At 43.2% G+C, this 21,526-nt stretch overlaps 1 protein-coding gene across 1 annotated transcript in view; it reads right to left on the bottom strand.

Annotated features, from left to right (window-relative positions):
- Window positions 1–21,526, bottom strand: part of lrp1bb (low density lipoprotein receptor-related protein 1Bb) — a 597,729-nt gene that overhangs the window by 406,965 nt on the left and 169,238 nt on the right. The window contains exon 3 of the mRNA XM_084084305.1: window positions 4,547–4,684. Within this exon, the coding sequence (XP_083940431.1) occupies window positions 4,547–4,684 (138 nt within the window). The remainder of the gene's footprint in view (window positions 1–4,546; window positions 4,685–21,526) is intronic.

Here is a 21,526-nt window from a genome sequence, read left to right as displayed (position 1 = left end):
CGTGCTAAAAAAAAGATGTTTGATGCCCCCCCCCCCCATACCAACCTTTGAAAAATAACACCCAGTCCCTTACGTCAGTGGTTCTCAAACTTTTTCATGTCAAGGACCCCCAAATTGACACTTATTCGCCCGCGGACGCCCATTTGATAAGATATGCCAGGGACCCCCATAGGAGAAGATTTGTAAGGCTCTAGCAGTGATTCTCAACCATTTTCAATTCAAGGACCCCCAGTTTGACATGCATTATTAGGCTACGGACCCCCATTTAATGGCATTTCTATCTCTGGGACCCCAATTTATATTGTAAAATCAATGTTAATTTAACTCTCAGAGTTACAGACCCATTAGGGTCCATTTGGTTCCTAACTATCCATCATTTAGCTGGGTACCCCCTGGAGCTCCCTCAGGGACCCCTGGGGGTCCCCGGACCCCACTTTGAGAACCAATGCCTTACGTATTGTTTCTACTGATTGATCCGCATGTGATCACTTCTGCTGTGTGGATGTTAAGGCATCATGTGATGTATTTATTCATCATCCATCCCACAGCCTGTACTTAAAGTGTGACTAATCACCCTGATTGTCAGACGCTGTTGAAGGCCCATGTGTCCACACGAGGCGGTCATCCTCTGTTGCCTCGCTCAACAATACATGGATTATTATTTTCACCTGAAGACGGAGAGCCTCAGTATTTTCTCCCTACAGTCAGCATCGCCACAAGCAGCACTTCTGTACTGCAGTGGTGTAAAGTAACTAAGTACATTGACTCAAGTACTGTACTTAAGTACAAATTTGAGGTACTTTTACTTTACTGGAGTATTTCCATTTTTCTATACTTTTACTTCTACTCCACTACATCTCAGAGGCAAATATTGTACTTTTACTCCACTACATGTATTTGAAAACTTTAGATACTAGTTACTTTTACTAGATTTAGATTATTATTACAAAACACATATTAACCACTTCAGCCCTAAATACATTTCGGCCATTTGAAAATAGCAGATCTACAAGCTTGCTTGCACATCGGCTATTTTCAAATGATTTGTATTAGAAAACTTGTGAAATGGGACATTCTAGAGAATGAGTGCTTTCTACTTTTGATACTTTAAGTACATTTTGATACCAATACTTTTGTACTTACTCAAGCATTTTTTTTATTCCGGACTTTAATTTGCTTGTAACAGAGTACTTCTACATTGCAGTATTGATACTTTTACTTAAGTAAGACATTTTTGTACTTTTTCCACCACTTATTTTTTTCACCTGAAAACGGAGAGCCTCAGTATTTTCTCCCTAAAGTCTGCATCACCACCAGCATGCTGGGGGCTCCACATATATCTGACCATTTGAAACATTTGACCACTTTTTTTCTCTCTCCCTCTCTCTATCTCTCCCTCCCTCTCTCTCTGAGCTCCACATTTCTTACAGGAGCTGAGCTGAGGTCCATAGATATTGATAACCTGTCATCACTGTCGGGTGGAGACCATGTACTATTAAGTCCAAAAGCCGTACTTTTCAGGACAGGGAAAACATAACCTGTTCCAATGGATCCAACGTAGTTACAACAAGCTCTGGATGATACTTTAAACTGGTTCAATATGTTATAGAAACCCACAGACACACCGGAGTACTTGCTTTAAAAAATACTTAAGCATTCAAAAAGTACAAATTGCTAAGTACGAAAAATATAAATAATAGTGAAAATAGCCAATCTACAAGCTCACAATGTGTGGTTGTGAGCTTGTAGATCGGCTGTTTTCACTATATTTGACATACAGCTTAAAGGAGAATTCCGCCCGAAATTCCATACCTCCATAACGGATCAGATGGGCCTTGCTTTTGAACCACCAGTGGTCCATGGGGCGGTACCAGGAGGTCCCCAGCGAAAACAGTTAACACAGCGTCACAATCATTTTAACCACTTAGCTTTGGCTATTCAAAAATAGCCAAAGCATGAGTGCCGCGCTATGAGCTTGTAGATCTGCTATTTTAGAAAAATCTTGAAAATGTGTGCATATGAAGTCATAAGTATCCACAAATACAAAAAATACACAAATACTTTAGTAAAGTAAAGTACAGAATACTCAAAAAGTACAGTACTCGAGTAAATGTACTTAGTACCAGTTACCAGTTCGATGGAGATGATGTTTTGTAAATAATAAATAGCCATATATATATGTGTTGCTCAAGGACACTTAAGTATGGATGGAGTGAAGTTATAGTGCTGAATCCAACCAGTTAGAACAAGGGTTCCCAAACCTTTAAGGGCTGCGACCCCCCAAAATAATCAATAATCAATTTGAACTGCAGGCCCCACAACCTGACAAGCACTTGGAAGTATAGGCATTACATTTAGTTTGACTCGGTTCCACAGATACATATTGTGAAAATGGCCGATCTACAAGCCTTGCATTGTGTGAGGCCAATTTGGTAGTAAAAGGGTCTTAAAAATGATTAAATTGTGTGCAGATACCCATACACTTATACTGTATGTTGGTTTGTTCACTGAGTGAGAACACAATGTTGCACCTTAAGCTAATCATCTGAGGACCGCCCAAAATCATTTGGGGACCCCCTGGGGGTCAGATCCCCAGTTTGAGAACCACTGAGTAACAGTCTGGTTCCTCTAACTATGAAGGCTGTGACTGTCAAACACGGTTAAAATCCTGAGTGTTCATTTAACTAGAGACTGAGAGTATGCAAAAACACTCCACCGGAATTTTGCATTGCACCACCTGACCAAAAAGATTTACAAACCCACCAAACAAAGAATGAATCAAAACTCCATTCATTTAATGGGTGATAGATACCCTAAAAAAAAACACATACATTTAAATGATCCATTTTAAAACTCAAACAGACTTATATCACACTGTTATAATGTCCACCCACTTGGGAGATCAATATTAATTTAATCTCTGTGAATCTCCTCTCCCAGGCAGCCTACCAAAGTCCATTCATCAATGCAAAAGCATTATTGTATTGGAGCTCCGACATTCTCAGCCCTGGTGCCAATGCACACAAACTTGGACTCGTTCCAACAGCATAAGCGAAGGAGGCCAAGGTACACCATCACACACCGCGTACGTGCACACGCACGCCCCCACGCCCCCACACACACGCACACACACACACACACACACACACACACACACACACACACACACACACACACACGCACACACGCAGACACAGAAACAAGCTGAAACAAGCAGACAGGTCTATGAAAACGAGCCAAAAAAGAATAAGCGACTGGTTGCATGATAGCAAAATGAATTGGTATAGCATCAAAATCAGTTGAACCACTTTGAGTCCATATTATGGTACATTGGCTATTTTAAAATAGTCGATCTACAAGTTCACAACACGTGGTGATACGTATATCGGCAATTTTTTTAAATCTTGAAAAACATGTAAAAAAATGTAATACACAAATCTCAGAAAAGCGCTATATCATTTGACGCTATATCAAGCGCTACATCATTGTGCTATATCAATGACACTGTAGAATAATGCTCATGTGGACAGTTCAGAAACCTCATCGATGGGGAATGCAAGCTAATAGAAACTGCAGGCTTTTTTATCCCTGGAAAGTTAGCATGTTATAATGGAAGCCATTGTTCTCCAACATATTGCCAGTTTGACCACTTCAAATGCTCAAATCTGAAATCAATATCCGAAAATAGCTGCGCTCCATGCTTCCATAGAACAGCGGTTCTCAAAGTGGGGTCCGGGGGGGTCCTTGAGGGGGTTCCAGGGGGTCCCCAGACAAATTAATTGTTAGGAACCAAATTGAACTTTATGTGTCTGTAACTCTGAAAGTCAAAGTTAAATTAACACTGTTGATGATAATACATTTTAGATTGGGACCCCCAATACATTACAATGTTTGAGACCCTGGCATATCCAAATGGGGGTCCGTGGGCTAACATGTGTCAATTGTGGGGGTCCTTGACACGAAACAGTTTGAGAACCACTGCTGCAATAGAACAGTGGTTCTCAAACCTTTTCATGTCAAGGACCCCCACATTTACACTTATTAGCCCGTGGACCCCCATTTGAAAAGATATGCCAGGGACCCCCATAAGAGAAGATTCTTTATACGGCTCTAGCAGTGATTCTCAACCATTTTAATTCAAGGACCCCCAGTTTGACATGCATTAGGGCTACGGACCCCCATTTAATGGCATTTCTATCTCTGGGACCCCAATTTATATTGTATATGTTAATGTAACTCTGAGAGTGTACAAATGGAACCAAATGGACCTGTTAGGGTCCATTTGGTTCCATGTGTACACTCAGAGTACAGATGGGTCTGTACACTCAGAGTTACAGACCCATCAGGGTCCATTTAGTTCCTAACTATCCTTTATTTAGCTGGGGACCCCCTGAAACTCCCTCAAGGAGCCCTGGGGGTCCCCGGACCCCACTTTGAGAACACTGCTGCAATAGAAGACATGCTGGCTTCTCTATGGAATCCAAATGAGTGAAATCAGTCGAGCATGGCGACTGAGAAGTTGAATCCGTGGCGGTTCTCCTCCTACCTCGACAGTGGACCCCTTCATCGTAGCCGTCGTCACAGTCTCGGGCCCCGTTGCACAGCTTGTTGAAGTGGATGCACTTCCTCGTCCCGATGCACTGTATGTGATTGAGGGGACACCTGATCACCACCTCCCTCACACCTGGAAACACAGAAACAAACAGGTAAAGAGATTAATATGGTTTGACTATAATAAGTAAAGTAAAAGACAAGCTTGGTGATCATCAATCAGCTTGTTGAGGTTCAGGTACACAGACTTGCCCGGGTGAGTGTGTGTGAGATTGTGACATAGATAGATAGATAGATAGACATTTTATAAATCCCAGAGGGGAAATTCAGATATCCCATAGCTCATACAGGCAAGGTTAGTTAAAAACACATCACAAAAAGAGGGGGGGGCACAGGTTAAAACTGAGAGAAGACAAATATAAAATATATATTATGAAATAAGCATAAAAAGCATTTAAAAGGTGTCACTGGGAATAAAAATCATCCTTTGTCATTGCACATAGACCCATAAATAACTAAAAACTAAGACCATTAGTCCATTAGTCCAGTTCATAGGCCTAGTGGCTGGTCATGGAGTTTAAGAGCCTAATTGCTGTTGGAACAAAAGTGTTCTTAAAACGATCGTTCTTGCAGGGCCATGAACGGAACAGAACGATCGTTTTAAGAACACTTAATTAATAATAAAAACAATAATAAACTCTGTCAAGACAGATTCAGCTAACAGCATAATGTGTCAGCACCACTGCCCTATAAACATGCAGTGTTGTTGCAGGTAGAAATCACTTTTCATTCTGACAGCAATGAACACTTAGTCATAGTCTTTTGAATAACACATCATTTAGTTTTAGTCCAATTTTAGTCATCTGATATTGTTTAGTCTTAGTCGACTAAATATCAAAATATTTGTAGTCTTAGTCTTAGTCAGCAAAACAAACACTGGTAGGAATAAACACAGAAGCACCCAAGCCAAACAGAGTTCCTGTTTCTACACAAAAAAGAAGGTGGTGCCCCCCCACACACAAAGGGGGAAATACATAGATTTGTCCTCTTTATTTTCCTGAATGGGTTCCCAGATTGGTGTGTGGGTGAAATAGGCTCTCTGACTCCCTCCCTCCCCTCACTTTCACTCTCTCTGACTCTCTCTCTTTCTCTCACACTGATCAAGCTCTGGTCTGTGTAATGAGCTGAAGTCCACACAGTTGTGTTGGAGGTTAATGAATGTTTTACTAAAATAACTTGGACAGTGAAGAACATGACATGATGCCTACCTGCTGCCAAACACTACCCTCACTTCCTGGTTACAGCAGTGACATCATGCATGAGTCTTAAAGGTGTACCCTCACTTTCTTACAGCAGTGACATCATGCATGAGCCTTAAAGGTGTACCCTCACTTTCTTACAGCAGTGACATTGTTACTTTATACGGTATATACACCTTACGTCATATTACCCTACACAATGTAAGTCTAAGATACAATGGGCCCTATTGTGTGTGTCCAGTACCAGGTCTTATGACTTAACTAAAAAAAAAAAGAATTAGCCACGCCTCCAGGTCTTAAGTTAAGTCATAAGACCTGGTACTTAGACACACAAAATAGGGCCCAGTAGGCTATGTCACGAGGGAAACTTGAGAGAACATCAATTTCCATAAAGACAGATTGAAAATAACTTTATACATTTAACCACTTTAAACCTTGCTTCCTATTCTGAGGGGAACATTCTCCAAAAATAGCCAATCTACAAGCTCACAACGGCACCACGTTTCGGCGCGTTGTGAGCTTGTAGATCGGCTATTTTTGGCAGAGAGATTTTGTGTAGAATATAATCAAAGTATTCTGCAGCACCACTGCACTTGCGTCACGGCGCCCTAGGGTGCCACCGACCACACCCACTTTGAGAAACATTGGTATAGGCTATAGGCATAATCCATGCAAGGAGACAAACCCCCAGACAGACAGACAACCTGAACTGTATATATATAGGAGAATAAAAATGCATTAAGAATTCATGAACGTGAAGAAAAGTGGCTTTGTGCACATTATGTGGGGAAACAAAAAAAAAGAGCATCATCAACATGAAACACAAATAAGCATATTTCATTATCATCAACATTCCTGGCCGTGAAATATTTTTTTTTCTCCATCCCCCCATATTGTTAATGTCTTCTTCTCCAAAGTGCTGATTCTCACAGACCTTCCTCCTCCTATACACAGGAATGAGATGTATGCACACATGCAAATGTATTTACACTTCAGAGCATTGTTCTTTATACACACAACAGATGTTCAGCGCTCGCGCTCTGCTAAGCCTCGCCGGTACGAGGGAGGCCCGGCCGCCCGCCGTAACAAACTGCCCGTAGCTCTCCCTCCCCCCGACCGAGCAGAACGGCAGCGAGCAGCTGTTTAAGGATTCATGAGGCACATAGGTGACCGCTCCCCCCCCTGCCCCCCCCCTGCCCCCATTGTCGTCCATGTGGCGGCCGGCTGGGCGAGAGAGAGAGAGAGAGAGAGAGAGAGAGAGAGAGAGAGAGAGAGAGAGAGAGAGAGAGAACATAAAACACATCTGACCAACGCGCCAGAAGTGTAAATGTGTCACATCGCCACCTCCGCTACATCGGTATCAATTACCCCAACGCCACACCACCGCCACTTAACGGGGGAGATTTATCGATGGCCGCCGCCACGTGACGGGGATGTGTTACGACAAATCCCCAAGTGTGTCTGCCCCCCCCCCCCCACACACACACACACACACATAAGAACTGCCATCCGTAGGCCCACTCACTCGGACCCGGTCGATTACTTATTCACAGCATCCATTTATACTTCATAAGGTAAGATGATGCCCCAATTAGGACGGCTATTACACCGAGGGCTGACATTCCCCACTGATTTAACCCCTTACGACTGGGAACGCATCTGTGTCATTTTTTAGATGTCATGTTATTTTGTAGATCTGCTATTTAAAAAACAATCGTGAATATGTGTGCAAATACGTGAATATATGTTTTTTAACTCAAATCTTTGCTCCTGGGGGATTCTACAAATGTCTTCTAAATCCTAACAGTTTTTTTAATGTATTATTATTTTGCTATATCAGTGGTTCTCAAACTTTTTTCATGTCAAGGACCACCCAAAATGTTGTTCCAGGGACCCCCCAGAAGCAAATTTACAACAAATTTTCCAGATTTAAAAAAAAAGTAGCAGATCTACAAGCTCATAGCACGGCACTCTGTGCCGTGCTATGAGCTTGTAGATCTGCTATTTTTGAATAGCCAAAGTAATGGTTAAAGTGGTTACACAGATGCGTCCCCGGTCTGAAGGGGTTAAAGTGGGTCTTTTGTGGTCCGTGCATGGTGGGGAAGTGGACACAATAATGAGTCATTTTCAGGCCAGAGCTTCTCCTGTCGAGCTGCTTTTTATTGCCTTAAAAAGGATGGCAGCGGCGTCTCATTCTTTAATGTCTTATTGCTTGGCGTACGTCTCTCCCCAAAGCTCCAAGGATACTCTATATTTTACAACGTATTTAGGGGGAGAAGTTAAATAGAAGTGACTTCGTCTGGGAAAGAGTTCATATTTCATAAACACATGAGCAGCAGCAGCTCTAGCCTACCTGCCAGGCTCATGTTGTTTCATCCAAAGTGTTCCTTATCTCACACTGTGGTTCACATGGGATTCCTAGGTTTATACCGTTGCTGTTTTGTTTATCAGGTTAGCAGCCATGTTTTGGGAAGACATTGGGCCTCCCTTCACAGGTGTTACCAATGACACATAATGAAGGCTCTGTTCCATTCTGGTTCAAACTAACCTCGCATCACCAGTCTTTCCACCTCGGAGGAAAGCCTGGTATTCGTTACTGAAGGCCCATATGATCCGGTCTAGACCACGCCTACTGAAAAAAAAAAAAAAAAAGCATCCTCTTTCCGGTTTCGTCGCGATCCGGTTTTGCGGTGCCGCTTTGTTTTCGTTCCCCAATCCCTATTTAAATGGAATAGAATTTCCCCGTGGGATAATATGGATAATACAGACGCTAAATAGTCTCTGGAAAGTACACTCACATTTATATTTAAAAAATAAGCTAAACTACGCCGTATCAAGGATTTTGGGGACGGACCTATTTTGGGGTGAGACGTCTTTCCGGTTTGTCGCGATCCGGTCGTTTTTCTTTTTTTTTCCGACCGGATCATATACCCGAAAAGGAACGATGCCCAGGCTAGGTTCAAACAGAGTCAGGGTGTTTCCAAATACATGGAAACATGTTTGTTTTTGTTTGTTTCACCCCTTCTGCTTCACTTCCTGAAAAGGTCATTATACTGTACACTTCAACCCAGTGTGTGTTGCCAGATTGTGCGAGAGAAACAAGGTCTATGAAAACAAGCCCAAAATAAGCTACTATAGGGGCCAGCTAGGTCAGTCAAACGTTATTGTCTAATGTTGTTTTAAGAGTAGAGGTTCTCAAATATTTTCATGTCAAAGACCCTCAAATGAATATGTACTTGGCCACGGACCCCCATCTGAAAATGTTTCATGCTAGGGACCCCCATACACGATTTGTGTTGCATAATGATTCATTCCAGATTTGAATTTCTCCAACATTTCTTTTAAAAATAGCTTGTTTATATGCAGGGGTGCACATAACTGGTGCGCAGGTGCGCATGCGCACCCAAAATAAAAAATGCGCACCACATCAGGCGACGCGAGGCGCTTTTGCGCACCAACAGCTGGGACAGGAATTTCCAAGCTTTTATTTTTTAGCAAAACTAAAAAATAAAAGCCTGGAGATCGAGGCTAGGAATTTACTTCCTGAAGCCACACTCACACAATCACTCTAAAGCACCCGTCGGCCCCGTCGGCCCCATGTACAGCCATTAGCCTCGCATCGCCTCGCATTGCCTCGCTGCGTGCACGCAGCCAGCAGCGGCTGTTAGAGGCACTCGTCACCGATGATGAACGCACCGTAATGGTGCAAAATATGCCGTGAACGTCCCAATCTGGCGGATAAAATCAGCGCAGCAGCACAGGGCACCAACCTTGGGGGCTTTATCTAACAGCGTGAGGAAAAAAAACGGCGAAAATCGGCGGAATGTAGAAGCAGAGCGTCCTTTTTTTCTCGCCCCCCCCCCCGTTGACAAAACTGTCCGGTGGGCACCGTGCTGAACCCCCCCCCCCCCCGTTGACAAAACTGTCCGGGCTGAACCCCCCCCCCCCGTTGACAAAACTGTCCGGGCTGACCCCCCCCCCCCCCCCCCCCCCCGTTGACAAAACGGGACGGGCGCCATGCGCACCAAGTCACATGTCCAGGTGCTCTTCTGCGTACCAGACCTAAAAAGTTATGTGCACCCCTGTTTATATGGTTCAAGTTGTTAAACTGAAGCAAGCGCAAATAAGCAACTAGAAACAAGCCTCCAAAAAACGGCCAATATTTGCAAACGACTTTACAGGAAAACTAGCCCAAAGTCGCTTATAATAAGCAGACATGGCAACACTGCTTGAACCCCAGTGCGAGGGTTCAAGTAGAGGTTGAGAAAAACAAGTAACAAGAACATGATTCAGGGTGCTGATGTTGTGCACGTTGGCTCACTGGAAACACTCTGCTGTACCAGTGGGTCTCAAATGTGGTCCAGGGACCCTCATGGGTCCTTGAGGGGGTTCCAAATGGACCCTAACGGGTGGGTTATGGGGGTCCTTCAAATTAAAAAGTGTGAGAACTATGTGCTACACTAAATGGAACAGAGACTAAATTAGTATAATTGGTGAAGTGGCAATCTTCTTTCTTCCCTGTTGGATTGCACACTTCTGTGTAACAGTCCTTGGCAATCAGCTTGACGCACAAAATAAGTCCTCAGAGACAGTGATAAATTAACAAAGGTGTTTACTTAAAATTAAACAGTGGTGAGTGTGGTCAAAAAAACGTGTTTTCCCAACACTGCTTCTCTCCAATGAACCAACAGAAAACCCCACCAGACTAAGTGAGTTACTAGTCAAATAACAGTTGGAGAACCCATATGTAGCAGGGGGCTATAAAGCAATGACTACGCCACCCACACATATAGGAGTGAGGGATCCTTTAAACACATTAACCATATACTGTGTATATATAGATATATAGGACTGAACAAGGTAAGGTTCCCCAGTGAGGTACGGGTTCAGAATTAACAGAACCAGAGGCTGATGTATCAAATGTGTCAAGTTTATTCAACAGTTGGTATAAAAATAATCAGGTTAAAATACAGAAAGGAATAAAGCCGTTAGTATTAGAGTTCTGCAAAAGGGACTAAACTCAAGAAGCAAAGGGGCAATAAGGGTAAGGGCTTCGGGGCTTTGGGGCCTCTAAACTAAATACAGAAATTAAACAAATCAAATCCAAATAATGCAAAACCAAAAGAAAATAAAGTAAATAAGTAACCAAAAGCAAATCAGCAAATAAGCAAATCAAACCAAACTACAAATAAGCAAAACCAAAATCATGCAATGCTACTTAATGGCCCAGTATAGCTCTGTCCTCAGTCAACCCTATTGCACACAGTCTAAATAGTGTATATATATATATATATATATATATATATATATATAAGGCACGGTGGGAAAACAGTGATGTACAGTTCAGCTCCTACAAAAATCAAATAATAAAACATTAGACCAACCCTCCAACAATTCATCAATTCATTAGGCTCCTATAGCAAGATGACAAAATACAGAAAAATAACAAACACACCCAAATAGTCAATGTATGCTCATGGCTCCAATTTATAAAGGTCTGCACAGCCACAGAGTACTGCTACTCAAAGGACCTGGAGGCTTCTGGAAGTACAGATATATATTAGTATAATTAACAACAGGCCTAATATTGTCAGCCTATCTAAACTCTTATACATATACTATTGTTACAATGAGTTATAAAAACCTTGTCATTTGTTTCAGATTGTCTTACCGAGAATTAGTCTGTACCCCTCATGCCTCCAGGTCTCTCTCACAAACACTCAAACCAGGCTTCTGGCTAGACAGGAGGCCACAAACCTGGCCACCCCTCTTTATGCACTTTCCTTAAAGGGCCAGTGCTACATAAGGAAGGAAGAGGCCCAGACCATTACCTGTCTAGTCTACTGTCTTTTTAAAGGAACTATGATGCTTTTTAAAAGTATTTTAAAAAGCCTCATTAAAAGCATCATAGTTCATAGCATCAGGGTCTAATCACCCTGGCTGTGTTATTTTGACCAGCTCCCCATTGATTATCCCTTGCAACATTTTTCACTTCTAAACTTCAAACCCCGTAACAGGTCTATTTCAACACTGTATTGTAACACTGTTACACAAAGTTAAACAGACTTAAATTCACACTAGGATTCTACAGTGCAGATTGGGGTGTTGGGGGGATTAATAATCATGCATATGATTGCATATTACTGTAAACTGGGGGTTCTTGAAATGAACAATATGGATAATCACTGCCCTCAGATACAGACACCGTCTGTTTGTCACCGTGCATTCACACTGACGTTATCACGCAACAACACATTATGTCCATTCGTCCAATCCACTGCTAGTTAACACATAGCTGTGCAGGTTTCTGACAACGTAGCAGCATGTCATTCTCTTTCCCTCCCCCCCTCTCTCTCTCTCTCTCTCTCTCTCTCTCTCTCTCTCTCTCTCTCTCTCTCTCTCTCTCTCTCTCTCTCATATGAATATTCAGTGACTATGATCTGTCATGCAGGGGGGGCGGGGGGCACACACAGATGGTCTCTTGACAGTCAAGGTGCTGAGAGGAGGGTGGGAACTACGGTACTGTGTCGTGGCAGAAGAGTCACGAGAGTATCGCTAGCATCCCCTCAAACTTTTAGCCCAAAAATGGGGTTGGCTGTTAAAGGGCAAGACCACTCTGGTAGAGGTTTGGGTTGTGTAGTTACCTTGCTATGATGTAACTCCAAGGGTGGACAAGAGATCAAAAATAATTGCTCCAGTGATTAGAAATTGATAATGTAAATATGCTCCTCATTGACATTGTACGGTGAAACAGCTCTCAAAGTCACTCTTTTAGCACGTAAACGAACACAAACAAAGTTGATTCAGACAATATAGAACATCACCAAACCCAGTAGGCCTACTGTTTGTTTTTTATACATATAAAAATATAATATATAATATCCTGGACTGGATCCGTGATTCCGGATCCTCAAATAGTAAAAGCAATTATTTTTGATTTCTTGTCCACCTTTGGAGTTACATCATGGCAAGGTAACTACACAACCCAAACCTCTACCAAAGTGGTCTTGCCCTTTAAGACACCGAGTGCCACGCTATGAGCTTGTAGATCTGCTATTTTTGAAAAATCGTGAAAATGTGTGCAAATCTTTGAATATATATATATTTTTAAAGGGATTTTTTCTACTCAAATCTTGGCTTATGGAGGGTCCCTGGAACAACATATTTTGAGATGGGGGTCCACGGCCAAATACATATCATTTTGGGGGTCCTTGACATAAAAACGTTTGAGAACCACTGATTATAGCAACATAAGTTTTTTTCAAAAAACTGTCAGGATTTAGAAGGCATCTGTAGAAGATTTGAGTTACAAATGTTCACTTTAGATTTTCAAAAATGTTCAGGATTTTTCCACAAATTGTTTTTTTTGCAGATCTACAAGCTCATAGCGCGGCACTCGGTGCCACGCTATGAGCTTGTATATCTGCTATTTTTGAATAGCCAAAGAAATCTAAAAATGACACACAAATGCGTTCCCGGTCTTAATGGGTTAAGAGAAGACATAAAGACACTCAAAGAGATCTAAAAGTATTGGCTGAATGGATTGAGTTCACGATACAGAAAATATAAAGTCGATGTGACAGACAGACAGACAGACAGACAGACAGACAGACAGACAGACAGACAGACAGACAGACAGACAGACAGACAGACAGACATGTATATAATTCTATAATTATACTGGATGATGAGCACTAGCTGAACAGCTGCGGTAATGGCTTGATAAACGCATAAAGCCCAGAGATATAAGAAACAGCCACAGCACACTAATACCAGTTAAATCTCAACCCTGAGCAGAAGACTGATGTTTCCCTGGGTGAGCTAAACACAAGCAGAGAGACGCTTTCTCAGTCAAAGCGTAAACATTGTGATTAGCATGGAAATGCATCAATAACCTTCTTTACAGTAAATGAGCTGAATGAAGCCGCAGCGCGTGACTCAGAATAAAGCATCATCCTCATCGTCCTGGAGATAAACACACACTACAGAACGCATCTGTGTCATTTTACACTCATTTGGCTATTCAAAAAAATAGCAGATATACAAGCTCGTAGCGCGGCACCGAGTGCCACAACACTGCTTGAACCCCTGCAGTGCTGGGGTTCAAGCAGGGGTTGAGAAAAACAAGCCTAAGTAACAAAAGATGATTCATAACATTCTTAAACAGTAAATCAAGGATTATCACACATTGCAGCTAATGGTTGAGGGGTACTTGACAGTATTAAGCCTCATTCATCACACATTATGTATTATATTTTTCAGTCAGTCATTATCGGCGAGCGACACTATCACACATCTTTATACAAGTATAAATTCGTCTTTAGCGTTTCTGGCTCTCTGCACATAAAAGCCACGAGAAGAACACCCAAAGCTTTATTAAATTGTTTTTGGGGGGGGGGCAGAAAAATAAATACCCATGCATGCAGAAATGTTCCACAAACTCAATACAGCTTGAAATGAATCAGCTTTTCTTTTTGGCTTTTCGTCAACTTCGGGGAAAAAAAAGAAGAAACCCCATCATAAGACGTTGGGTTCCAGCCCAGAGCCCACCACCACACTGCCAAAACAAATCACCATGGTCCTCTCCACAAGCCTTTTGCACACATAGTGTTTTTAATGAAAAAGCATGGGTGATATTTACCCAGAAAGTGAGTGAGGCAGATTCAACTGGGACAAGTCTCTAATCCCTCCATTTAATGTGCAACCAAAAGCCTCCTGGCTGAGAATTATTTCAGCGGATACGTTCATTATGATTATCATTTTAATCACAGCTACTCTACCGGTATGTGAGGAGGAACGGTGCCTTCTAAGACAGAGGAAATCATTGAGACCCTATCAGTCCTTCAAATATACTCTGTTGTTGGACTGGCCTCATGCCCTCCTGCCTTATGCTTGATTCGGATTGGTCAATCACTGAATTTGGGGGGGAGAGGGGGGGAGGGGGTTATTTCTGGATAATGACCAATGAGCTCTATAACTATAGCCTCGATCTCCAGGCTTTTATTTTCCTTCACGTTTTGCTCAAAAATAAGAGCCTGGACCAGCCTGTTGACGTTCCTGGAATAGGAAGTGTTTCATTTCCCCGACCAACCAGAGTGCAGTGGGCGTCGCTCCAAATGTTGTGACGTCAGGGCTCTCAATGATGCACATTGGGGGAGGAGGAGGGGCATGGGGCATGGCGGGGGCTGACGGACGGATCGGTGAACCAATGGGATCTCACGGAATTGTTCTCCGGAGATTTTGAACCTGCCCCTCTAGACCAGTTATCAGACACGCTAGGGCAGCCTACTCTATAACAGACCTCTGTCTGATCAAAGACTCAGAGCACCTGCTCATATCAACCTGTCTAATCAAAGACTCAGAGCACCTGCTCATATCAACCTGTCTAATCAAAGACTCAGAGCACCTGCTCATATCAACCTGTCTAATCAAAGACTCAGAGCACCTGCTCATATCAACCTGTCTAATCAGAGACTCAGAGCACCTGCTCATATCAACCTGTCTGATCAAAGCCTCAGAGCACCTGCTCATATCAACCTGTCTAATCAAAGACTCAGAGCACCTGCTCATATCAACCTGTTTAATCAAAGACTCAGAGCACCTGCTCATATCAACCTGTCTAATCAAAGACTCAGAGCACCTGCTCATATCAACCTGTCTAATCAAAGACTCAGAGCACCTGCTCATATCAACCTGTCTAATCAAAGACTCAGAGCACCTGCTCATATCAACCTGCGCTGCTTGATTTTCATGCTGTATCCAACATGACAGCCCTGTAAACAAACACACCATGTCATTTACAACTAGACGTTGCTCTCAATAAGGTTTTTGAAAACATGTGAAGTGAGAAATAGACGATGCAGTAACAGAATATTGATTCCACTTGATCAACACTTCTCTTGTTTTCAACACTTCTTTGACATACAAGAAGATTTCTATCCGACAGCGAGGATATATATGTTTTAATTTAAAGTGGTTGATCAAAGCCCTCGTGCCTCGTGTTCCAGACGACCCGTGCTTTGCCAACGGCGAGTAAAAAGCTGCAGACACACACAGGATATAGTCAATAAACAACTCCTATAAAGGGCTCTGTTTATCGTATGGATTTATTTGGGCTGGCATGGCAGATTATCACCTCTGAAAGTCCAGAGGTACTCACTATACCAGAGCTGTAGTCTGTAATGAATGGACCGCTGGCCCGACCTACAGTACGACCACTTCAACCTGGAGTCCATATTCTGGGCACAATCATCGTTATTTAGGCACCTGCTCAGTGGCCTTGCGGTTATAGCAGGGGTCTTCAACAGGGGGGTCCCCAGGGGTCCTTGGGGACTTTGGCTATTTTTGAAAAATCCCTGGCACAAAACATTTTTGAGATGGGGGGGTCTGCAGATATAAATACTAGGGCTGGGACTTGATTAAAAAAAATAATCTAATTAATTAGAGGCTTTGTAATGAATTAATCGAAATTAATCGCATTTTAATCGCATATCAATATTTGACCTGAGAAGCAATTTTTTTCAGTTCAAACTGATTTTGGTATACAAATGAATCAATGAGTGAATACATAAGTTTAAGCAACACAATATAGCTGTTTTTTTATCAAGGTGGTACTAAAAAGACCAACAGATCAGTGCAAGTTTTGCCATAAAGTGCAGCAATTTTAGGAATAATATTATGTTCAGAGATTCAGGTCCACGCTTCCATCAGAGTTTTTTAAATCTAAATCATCCACTGGGCCAAGCAAAGCAGTCTGATCGACTTCTTCTCCCATTGCGTGCACTGGAGTTTGTTGTCTGTTGGTTGGTGCACTGGTACGCGTGAAACTCGTCCAGTGAGAAGGTGCAAAAACTAAGCGCGATTAAAATGTGATAAAAAAAATGTATCGCATTAATTTTCTGTAATTAATCAATCGAAATTAATCAGTTAAAGTCCCAGCCCTAATGAATACATATCATTTTGTGGGTCCTTGACATGAAAACGTTTGAGAACCACTGGGTTAAGAGAGATGTGAGGTCGGGTTTCAATCCCACAGCCGGGTCATACCAAAGACCACAAAAATGGTACCCAGCGCCTCTATGCTTGACACTCAGCATTAAGGGTTGGATTGGGGGGGTAAGTCCCTGCAACGTACTAACGTTATGTCCAAGAGGGTGGACTTGTAAATGGCTGGAGGATGCACCCCAGGGGTCATCAACATGTCCAGATACGTGGACAAAATGTGTCCGTGGCAAACACGTGTCCTTGTCTGTGGCAAGTTTTAGATTTTATTTTTTACACACCATCATAATGTTCTTATTTTGATCATAAGACACAATTATTGAACGTCAGTCTCCAGGTTTTCTTCAGAATATGTAAGACACTTATTTACTGTGACACTATGACACATTAGGAGTCCACTAGTACTAAATGTTTTATCTGCAAGGACCCCCTTAACTCTGAGAGTGTACAAATGGAACCAAATGGACCCGTACGGGTCCATTTGGTTCCATTTGTACACTCTCAGAGTTACAGACCTGTTATGGTCATTCAGGGCTATAGCTCTCTATGTGTTTCTGGTAATACTGTCTTAGTGTCCGCTCATTTTGTATGTCTGTGGCAAAAAACATAATATCTTTCCACTCAAACAGAGAGCGTCTCCTTCCCAAACCCCAATGGTTCTAATCAGCCCCCCGCCCACAGGAGTGGCCCAATTCACTCACAACTTGCTACAAAAATCGCTCATGAAAAACTATATAATCTCCTACATTCCATTTTCCACCTTCACATCTGTCTCCTTCTCTAATAATCAAAAAGTGCTATATATTTCATCTCGCACTTTACTTCCGGATGGTTCGTTTTGCACCTTTTTTTGCCACATCGGTCACGGGAAAGAAATAAGCGCTGCCGTGGTCTATGGAAACGAGCCCAAAAGTGCACCCAAATAAGCCCAAAATCGCTTATACAAACAGTCAGACCTGGCAACGCAGCCTACGCCAATCATGTGTGAGAGATCTACAAGCTATGGGGCAGTGACGCCACCGTATCTTAGCAACAACGACAGCGCTCACTCTCATTGGTCGTGTCATGCCAGGAGCAGTCTCCAGACAATGGCATCGCAGAGAGCTTGCTGTAGCCATCACATTCAGTCGCAGCAACGACGGACAGGGAGCTGTGATAGTGGCATGTAGCTAACGCTAACGTGGTTGTCATGCCTGCAGCGGCTGTGCAATCACTTTGTCAACAATGCACGTTCGTGTGGTGAATGTCAATATTGCTGCACAGTTAGTCCATTGTAGATGGTGTATGTTTGTGTGTGTCTTCTGGAGAACTATGTAGCTCCACAGCAACTACAGTAACTAACGTAATGGCAGGACCGCCCCGTGCAACGCATGTTAGGCTGCATTATGGTCATGTAGTAATTTCAGATAATTTCGCTCCAATTAGAGCAGTGCTTATCAACCCTTTCAGGCCGCCCCCCCCCCCCCCCCAAATAAACGTAATTGATCTGGCCACCCCCCCATTTTGTTTGACTCCATTCCACAAGTAAATATTGTGAAAATAGCAGATCTACAAGCTCGAAACGCCTCACGTTGAGAGGCTTTGTAAGCTTGTAGATCGGCTATTTTCTACATGATTGCCTCTTTCTTAGATTATTTGACTATGTGGCCAATGTTTTTATAGTATAGTTTGTTGACTACTTTTGTTGCAGAAATGGTAATTTCCTTTACTTTCGTTTTTTTATTGTCTCCGCCAGGCCGAAAGGCATGGCGCAAGACCTGTCCGTCCGTCTGTGATAGCTAATCTCTCACATCGTTGACTTGATCGCAGCGAAACTGTGCACACACACTCCCTGGATGCCAATTCAGAACCTCTGCCCTATTTCTTTCACATGGCCCTGTTACAGTGCCACCAGGAGGCCGCTTTTTGCTAAACACCTTTTCTCACAGTACTCCTACATATTTTGCCCAAACATCACGCAAATCGGTACACAGTATCTCCACAGTCATTAAAAAAAAAGCCCTTTCAGATTTTTCATATTCCATCCTGATTGGCTAAAATGGCTTCCAAAGTCTGCAGGACTGCTCCGTTTGGACCAAAATGCCTCACATTATGAACACAGCATGCACTTTCCGTGCAACTTTGCACCCACATTCCCACTATGCCGAGGAAGAAATTCCACTTGAGATTTCTCTAATCAGCCTCATGGTGGCGCTATAACAGCCCGATGTGGAGAGTCAGTGAGAGCTGGATAAACGAGGTAAAATGTGTCAAAAGGAGTCTGTACGGCTGTCGATAAATGAACACATGACGTCGGTGGGAGAGGAGATATTGTGTCTTTTGGACAAACAGCAGCGTGGTGCTGATGTTTGTTGTGTGAAGCAGCCTAATGTCAGAGTGTTTGTGTTGGAGCGTCTCAGTGCGGCTGCAGAGTTCATGTGCAACCTCTTCCAGAGAGAGACAGAGACACTAGAAACTCTGCTGGAGAAAAAAAAAACACTGCTGGGCATTGACTTTCATATGGACATTGATCTACACACTGCAGGTATATCTGCTACACACACAACATCAAACTACACACTACAGGTATGATGCAGCGTTTGCATTCCAGCCTGCATGCCAGCGTAGTTCCCATATGGTTTCAAGGTGGGCTAAACCATATGGACCCCATGTCAGCAATGTCAGCGGCATCCACTTCAGTCCCAACTGCGATGCCCATGCAGGCTATAAGTAGCTTCTACCTGGCCCTTAGGTGGGCCCCAACTAGCCATGTTTATGTGGGACCAAGGCGGGTCCTAACTGGGTTTGCCCATGCAGGCTTTAACTGGGTTCTACCTGGGCCCTAGGTGTACCCTAACCAACCAGAGTGCAGTGCCCATCGCTCCAATTGTTGTGACGTCAGGGCTCTCAATACTGCACATTGGTGGAGGAGGAGGGGCCGCAGGGCGACCGCACACATCGCTGAACCAATGGTAGCCCACAGATGTTTCCTCTGGGGATTTACAATCTGCCCCTCTATGCCACATATCATCCGCACTACAGGGTCTTCACTGACCGAGCCACGGCCCCACTGGCCCTCAGGACGCTACGCCACTTACATGAGCTGCCAAGTGGCCGCGGGCGCTACGTGGGTGTGGCCGCGGGCTAGACGCGAGCCCCCGCGTAGCGGGGGCGAGCTTCTAGTTCTAACAAAAATGTCCACCACAAGCCAGCATGGCAATGAGCCCTGATGCAGCCTACGTGTACATACAAGGTCATGTTGATTATGCATGCTCCTCATGGTATCACAACACCACCAAGGCCTTAAAAACAAGGCTCCAGACATCCCAAAACAAACTGGTCAGGCTACTTTTGGCGTCAAACACACAACCCATCTAACCCCTGCTCATTTTGCTAGGGTTGGATGGCTCAGGGTTGAGGACAGAGTACAGCAACTTGCATTGGGCCTGGTCTACAAGATACACCACAACATTGGGATACCCATGTACCTGTCTAAATACTTCAAAGACTTAAACTAAGTCCACGATCACAACACCAGAGGCAGCTCCACGGATCATGTTCAACCCAGATTTGGCACAACAAAGGGAATGAACTCGTTCTCATGCTATACAACACAAATGTGGAATGCCCGTAAAACCCTACTCACTTTCAAAACTGTCCTAAAAAAAACACCTTCAGGAGGCTGTAATTCCAAACTGGCCTCCGTCATATAAACTCTGTCTTATAAACTGGCTTAAACAGCCGGTGGTCATTTCTAGGTAATTGTTACAGCTTCTTAAACTTGCTGGGTTTAGTAGAGTAATGTTCACTCCAAAGTTGATAAAGCTATTGTCAATATAACGTTTCTGTCCAAAGATCATGGCCCCCAAATAAGAATAATCATTATACTTTAGTTATTGCTAAGCTAAAAGCAGAATAAACAACTCCGAGCTGTGGTGGTATATAACACACACACACACACACACACACACACACACACACACACACACACACACACACACACACACACACACACACACACACACACACACACACACACACACACACACATTGATGGAGGAGCTACAGGCAATGCCAGGGAGTCACTAAAGTCAGTATAAGGTTAAACCTTCAGCAAGCATTAATGTGCTCAGCGGGTTTTGTGGAAATATGTTACATTTTATGATATACAGTGTGCAAATTCTGACCTAAGGGCACTGGAGGGCAGGCTGTGAGGTCACACAAGGAACATAACACACACACACACACACACACACACACACACACACACACACACACACACACACACACACACACACACACACACACACACACACACACACACATATATACTGTATGGAATCGTCTCTGAACGATCATCCTTTTGGTGACCTCACACTCTAAATGGTGCTATATAGCATCAAAAGTGGGTTATTTGGCTCGTAATCGATCATAGGGGAACCGTTTTTGGTGCTATATAGAACCACATATCTTTAAATCATGCTAATGTATATACAGTAGTAGTACCTCAACAAAGAAGAACTACACTGAAGAATCACTGCCACACCGTGTGTGTGTGTGTGTGTGTGTGTGTGTGTGTGTGTGTGTGTGTGTGTGTGTGTGCGTGTGTGTGTGTGCATGCCCGCGTTTCCAGAACCAGGTTTTTAATCCATCACCACCACCATAACTTTGAGAGTGTACAAATGGACCCGTTAAGGGTCCATTTGGTTCCATTTGTACACTCTCAGAGTTACAGA

This window comes from Gymnoscopelus microlampas (assembly GCF_963454915.1).
Source record: "Gymnoscopelus microlampas genome assembly, chromosome: 17".
NCBI classification, from domain to species: Eukaryota; Metazoa; Chordata; class Actinopteri; order Myctophiformes; family Myctophidae; genus Gymnoscopelus; species Gymnoscopelus microlampas.
Note: the sequence above shows the minus strand (reverse complement) of the source record. Positions and strands in the feature narration are given on the sequence as shown.